The 6,999-nt window shown below is 43.2% G+C and overlaps 1 protein-coding gene across 8 annotated transcripts in view; it reads right to left on the bottom strand.

Annotated features, from left to right (window-relative positions):
• Positions 1–5,544: 5,544 nt before the first annotated feature.
• The window catches only part of relch (RAB11 binding and LisH domain, coiled-coil and HEAT repeat containing), a 50,445-nt gene continuing 48,990 nt past the window's right edge, over positions 5,545–6,999 (bottom strand). For all 8 annotated transcript variants that reach the window (XM_046292648.1, XM_046292649.1, XM_046292650.1 and 5 more), the window contains one exon: positions 5,545–6,667. In XM_046292648.1, the coding sequence (XP_046148604.1) occupies positions 6,547–6,667 (121 nt within the window). In that variant the 3' untranslated portion in view covers positions 5,545–6,546. The remainder of the gene's footprint in view (positions 6,668–6,999) is intronic.

The following is a 6,999-nucleotide window of genomic DNA, read 5'->3' as shown; positions in this document are numbered from 1 at the left end:
GCTACTGGCACGATGGAGAAGTGTGCCCTTCACGGATAAATCCCGTTTTCAACTGTACCGGGCATATGGCAGGCGTCTTGTAGGCGAGCGGTTTGCTGATGTCAACATTGTGAACAGAGTGCCCCATGGTGGTGGTGGGGTTATGGTATGGACAGGCATAATCTACGGACAACGATCACAATTGCATTCTATCGATGGCAATTTGAATGCATAGTCATGCCATTCATCCACTTCCATCACCTCATGTTTCAGCATGATAATGCACAGCGCCATGTCGCAAGGATCTGTAAACAATTGCTGGAAGCAATTGTATACTCACCAGACATGTATACTCACCAGACATGTCACCCATTTAGCATGTTTGGGATGCTCTGGATCGACGTGTACGACAGCGTGTTCCAGTTCCAATATCCAGCAACTTCGCACAGCCATTGAAGAGGAGTGGGACAACATTCCAGCCAACAGCCTGATCAACGCAGGTAAGGGTGCTCTCGAGTGGCTAGATGTTCTTTACCATTCAGCCATATGATTTGCCACCAATGCTCCTTATGGACACATTACTGCACTCTATACTATATGTAAACTGGTCATCTCTGTATACCCGTCGTAAAACCCACTGGTTGATGCTTATTTATAAAACCCTCTTAGGCCTCACTCCCCCCTATCTGAGATACTTACTGCAGCCCTCATCCTCCACCCGTTGTTGTCACACCCTGATCAGTTTCACTTGTCCTCGTTATTGTCTCCACCCCCTCCAGGTGTCGCTTATTTTCCCAAGTGTATTTATCCCTGTGTTTCCTGTCTCTCTGTGCCAGTTCATCTTGTATGTTTCCAAGTCAACCAGTGGTTTCCCGTTCTCCTGCTTTTTGCATTCTCCTTTTTCTAGTCCTCCTGGTTTTGACCCTTGCCTGTTTCTGGACTTTGTACCCGGCTGCCTGACCATTCTGCCTGCCTTGACCACAAGCCTGTCTGCCACTCTGTACCTCCTGGACTCTAATCTGGTTTGGACCTTTTTGCCTATCCATGACCATTCTCTTGCCTTCCCCTTTGGATTAATAAACAACGTAAGACTCCAAACATCTGCCTCCTGTGTCTGCATTTGGGTCTGTCTTGTGCCTTGATAGTTCTGCCAGTCACATTCTGTAAAAGGTCCCCAAAGCTGTGTGTCTTTTCAGTTCACTGCAGCTAGCGACTGGAACGAGCTGCAACAAACACTCAAACTGGACATCTCAATTTCTTAATTCAAAGACTCATTCATGGACACTCTTACTGAGAGTTATTGTTGCTTTGCGTGATGTGTTGTCTCTACCTTCTTGCCAGTTGTGCTGTTGTCTGTGCCCAATAATGTTTGTATCATGTTTTGTGCTACTACCATGTGCTGCTGCCATGTTGTGTTGCTACCATGCTGTGTTGTTAGGTCTCTCTTTAGGTAGTGCTGTGTTGTCTCTCTTGTTGTGATGTGTGTTTTGTCCTATATTGATATTTAATTTATTTGTATTTTTAATCCCAGCCCCCATCCCAGCATGAGGCCTTTTACCTTTTGGTAGGCTGTCATTGTAAAAAATGATTTGTTCTTAACTGATTGGCCTAGTTAAATAAAAAATAAATAAACTCTATGCAAATGGTCATACCAGATACTGAGTGGTTTTAAAGTATCTGTTACCAACACATGCATATCTATATTCCCAGTTGTGAAATCCATATATTAATTTATTTCAATTGACTGATTTCCTTATGAACTGTAACTCAGTAAAATCTTTGAAATTGTTGCCTGTTGCATTTATTTTAGTTCAGTGTATGTTTGTATACGGATGATGGTTTGTTGCTCTTGTTTCTGTTAAGAGGTATTAGCCTACACTCAAATGTACGTTGTTAGTCTTTCTAATATGCCACTAAAGCTTCTCTCAGAAAAGCAATATTTATGTATAAAATGTATGTATTAAAACATTGTCTCAGAGCCAATGGAAGTCTTTCACGCTGCTACCTCCACCCCCCCCCCCCCACTCGCCTGCTTCCCCCCTCCTCTCTCTCCTCAGCCATTCCCGTAAGCTCCCGCTGAGCAAGGCATATTTGTGGCGAGCCTCCCTGCAGTTAGCAGAGGGGAAATTAGGATCTGGAACTGACTAGCATAGCAATAAAATGCCTCAATTTAAACTCCAAACATATCGCTAACAGTTCAACGCTTCAATTTAGCCTCTGACACCAAACATGGCTGAAGCCACAGAAACATCTGGCTGTGTGTGTGTAAGGATAAACATTGCCCAAAAGGCAAAAGCAAATAATTCATTGGTTATGCATGTTGCTATAGGCAACCCACTTATAAAGGGAGAGTAAAACATGGACAACCAGAAAAGGCCAGAGGATTCCATTAATAAGCACTCTAGTGGCCTGCCACACACTGAATGTGTGTGTGTGTTTCTGCCATAATAGTGACCACAGCGCTGGACTCAGTTCAAAGGGTTCCTTCCGTATCCTGTTTGCAGTCGTGTCACTGGCACACACACACACACACACACACACACACACACACACACACACACACACACACACACACACACACACACACACACACACACACACACACACACACACACACACACACACACACACACACAGCAGCGTAGAGGCACCATGTTCCCGTGGTTGAAACTTGAAGACCATTTCTGCTGCTTGCTTTGGAAACAGACATGATTTTCTGAGTCACCACAGCACACACACACACTCGCCCGAAGTCAGTCGTATGACTAAGAAGTCCCAATTGAGGCCCTTTCCAAACACACACACAGTAGTAAGTTAAGTAAAAACACAGGACCCCAAGAAAGTCAACATTCACCAAAGTTGGGCTTAAAAACCTCTTCTAACACACTGCAAACATAGCTTAACACTCATTCAAATCACCCACCCACATACTCTCTCTCTTTCTCAAACACACCACCCTACACCAGGTGTGTATCCTAACCCAGATCCCGCCCTTTACCCTAAACTGGGTTCGTATCCAAACCCCAACTCTCTCCCTTCTTTGAGCACACCCCTGACTTTATTCATATTTTTGTTCAGTCCGTTTTGTTTTGTGTCCTGGTTTTTTGTTTTTCTTTTCATTTCTACAACAGTAAAGCGACTTAGGGTTTTTGAAAAGCACAATTTAAGTAACACAACATGCAACAATTTCAAATGTCAAAGATTTTGCTGAGTTACAGTTCATATCAGGTAATCAATTGAAATAAATGAATTGGGCTCTAATCTATGGATTTTACATGACTGGACAGGGGCGCAGCCATCGGTGGGCCAAACCAATTTCAGGGGCCAGGTCCACCAACTGGGGAGACAGGCACTGCCAATCAGAATGAGTTTTTCCCCACAAAAGGGCTTTACTACACCCCCCCACCCCACACATCTGACGATCCCGCAGGTGAAGAAGCCGGATGTGGCGGTCCTGGGCTGGTTACACGCGGTCTGCGGTTGTGAGGCCGGTTGGACATACTGCCAAATTCTCTAAAACGTTGGAGGCGGCTTATGGTAATTAACAAATTCTCTGGCAACAGCTCTGGTGGACATTCCGGCAGTCATCCTGGCAATTGCACACTCCCTCAAAACTTGACACATCTGTGGCATTGTGTTGTATGACTGCACATTTTAGAGCTGCCTTGTATTATCCCCAGCACAAGGTGCACCTGTGTAACGACCATGCTGTTTAATCAGCTTCTTGATATGCCACACCTGTCAGGTAGATGGAATATCTAGACAAAAGGATCAAATGCTCACTAACAGGGATGTTAACAAACATGTGCACAAAATTTGAGAGAAATAAGCTTTTTGTGTGTATGGAACATTTCTGGGATGTTTAATTTCAGCTCATGAAACAAGGACCAACACTTTACATGTGTTTATGTTTTGTTCAGTGTATTATTACTATTATTATACGCTGACAAATACCAACATGCTCCATGTTTCATTTCTACCCATGCAGTAGTGTCCTAAAATATATACATTTTTTGTCCACCTGGTGAGTAATCAGTAACAATGTTAAATATTAAAGTGAATATGCAAATTCTGTTCTTTGTGGAGGGGTGGGGACAGGGTGATATATTGACAGAACAGGGTGTAGCGTCACACATGACTCCCTACAGTACACTGTATACCGAAGCTAGGACTTGTAATGGCTCTGAACCAGTCTACGGGCCAGCAACTCTGTCTGTCCCATCTACTGAACTTTGGAATCCTGGACAGACAAAGGGACACAACACTCTTTGAAGTTAGAGTAGTAGCGGCTGTGTGTGTGTGGGGGGGGGGGGGACAGATGAGGGGGGGATTCTGTCTATTTACCAAGGGCTTAGTTTTACTACTCTGAACACCTGCTGAAACTTTGAGCTGTGTATTGTATGGCAATGGTGGATATTTTAACACACATTCACAATAACCTTCAGAGACAGGTGTACAGTGCATACTTAAAGTAGTCAGACCACTTGACCTTTCCACATTTTGTTACGTTACAGCCTGATTCTAAAATGGATTCAATTATTTATATTTTCTCAACAATCTACACACAATACACTATAATGACAAAACGAAAACATACTTTTTGAAATATTGCAAAATGTATAAAATAAATAAATAAATATATATATATACATATGTAAAGCTTATTTACACAAGTATTCAGACTCTTTGCTATGAGATTCTAAATTGAGCTCAGGTGCATTCTGTTTCCATTGATCATCCTAGAGATGTTTCTACAACTTGGAGTCCATCTGAAGTAAATTAAATTGGACATGACTTGGAAAGGCTCCACAATTGACAGTGTATGTCAGAGCAAAATCCAAGCCATGAGGTCGAAGGAAGACTGTGTCGAGGCTCAGACCTGGGGAAGGGTACAAAAAAAACATTTCTGCAGCATTGAAGGTCCCCAAGATCACAGTGGCCTCCATTTATAAATGGATGAAGTTTGGAACCACCAACTCTTCTTAGAGCTGGCCACCCAGCCAAAATGAGCAGTTAGGGGAGAAGGGCATTGGTCAGGGAGGTCACTCTGACACAGCTCCAGAGATCCTCTGTGGAGATGGGAGAACCTTCCAGAAGGAAGGTTCTGAATGTCCTTGAGTGGCCCAGCCAGAGCCTGGACTTGAACCCGATCGAACATCTCTGGAGAGACCTGAAAATAGCCGGCAGCGACGCTCCCCATCCTACCTGACAGAGTTTGGGAGGATCTGCAAAGAATGGGAGAAACACCCCAAATACAGGTGTGCCAAGCTTGTTAACGTCATACCCAAGAAGACTCAAGGCTGTAATTGCTGTCAAAGGTGCTTCAACAAAGTATTGAGTAAAGGGTCTGAATACTTATGTAAATGTGATATTTGTTTTTCATTGTTTATACATTTGTAAACATTTTGAAAAACCCGTTTTTGCTTGGTCATTATGGGGTATTGTGTGTAGATTGTGGAGGAAAAAAAAACAATTGAATCCATTTTAGAACAAGGCTGTAACATAATGTGGAAGAAGTCAAGGGGTCCGAATACTTTCCAAATTAACTGTATAAGTACACAATTGTTTATTTCGTCTTTTATTATTTCATGACACCAATTTCAAATGTACATAATAATATGGGTACAGTCCTTTTCATTTCAGTGTATCATACAGTTATTTACTTGTAGAGCATATCCCAAAGAGAAAATAACAAAACCCAAATCAGAACAGCCACTTTAGATAAGAACCAGCCGAGACACTGCAACACGCAGAGGCAGAACGAGACAGGGAAAGGAGGGAGGCATGGAGCGAGGGAATCAGTGTTCTTCATCTTCACATTTCCAACATAAACAAACTAAGCCAATGAATGGTAGTGATGATCATGTACATCATATATAATAAGACGACTCTGAATCAAAATACACACAATAAAGAGAAAAGAATGATAAAGTGATGTGCACATTTCTTTGGAGGAATAAAGTCTTAAGAGATAAATAAGTTATAAAATAGAGACTATCAAAACAACAATGAGAGAGAGAGACGTGACGAAATAAAGGCAGGCGATTGACTTCAAGTAGGCGATTCCCCAGAGCCATGAACATACAGACGTCAGTTAGTAAGCTAGTCCTCTCCATGTTGACACCAAAAGGTTCCGGAACAATCACATTCTGACATAGAACGCCACTAACATTCTAACTAGACTGGACTGCAACATTCATAAAGCTTTTGGTGCCGACATGGCGCAAGCTAAAATTCTAAATCAAACCCAATTAGGTGCATCTCAATAGTCTATAATGACTTCCTCTACTCATCTCGTCTTCTCTCCTTGAGACGAGGAAGTCACTTCAGAGTATTGATATACACCCTGGCCCTGATCAAATAGTTCAAAGCGCACCCTTCCTTCCTCCCTTCCTAGGGCTCAGCCAGATAGCTCTCCCCTTTCGAGTCACAGGAGTGAAGGATGCATCTAGAAGGTATTCGAACAAGACCCTGACCTGGCCTATCACTGGTGGCTGGGCCAGCGCTCCCGGACACTGGAGGCTCATGGGATATGTAGTGCGCTGGGGCCCCAGACGGAAGGACAGATCATTTCTTCCTCTGGAAGACGTTGGCCAGCATGGCGCCGGACGTGGTCAGCTGACCCATCTTACTCAGGAACTTGGTTTTAGCGTCTTCACCAACCAGACTAGCAGCAATGGACACAGAGCTACAGGAACAGAAACACAATCAACACGTTGGCCAGCATGTCTTCTACTAGCACAGAGTTTGCTGATAACTACTTTGAGGGAAAATGTACTTACTACGACTGATATGTGGTTGTCCCACCTAGCGATCCTAAGATGAATGCACTATGTAAGTCATTCTGGATAAGAGCGTCTGCTAAATCACTAAAATGTCAACGTGTACATTTATTATAGAGCTTAGATATTCATCCTCACAGAGAGCTACAGTTTATTAGGTACACCCATCTAGTACTGGGTCGGAACCCCTTTTGCCTCCAGAACAGCCTGAATTCTTCAGAGCATGGATTCTATGTTC

This window comes from Oncorhynchus gorbuscha, linkage group LG12, assembly GCF_021184085.1.
Source record: "Oncorhynchus gorbuscha isolate QuinsamMale2020 ecotype Even-year linkage group LG12, OgorEven_v1.0, whole genome shotgun sequence".
Lineage (NCBI taxonomy): Eukaryota > Metazoa > Chordata > Actinopteri > Salmoniformes > Salmonidae > Oncorhynchus > Oncorhynchus gorbuscha.
Note: the sequence above shows the minus strand (reverse complement) of the source record. Positions and strands in the feature narration are given on the sequence as shown.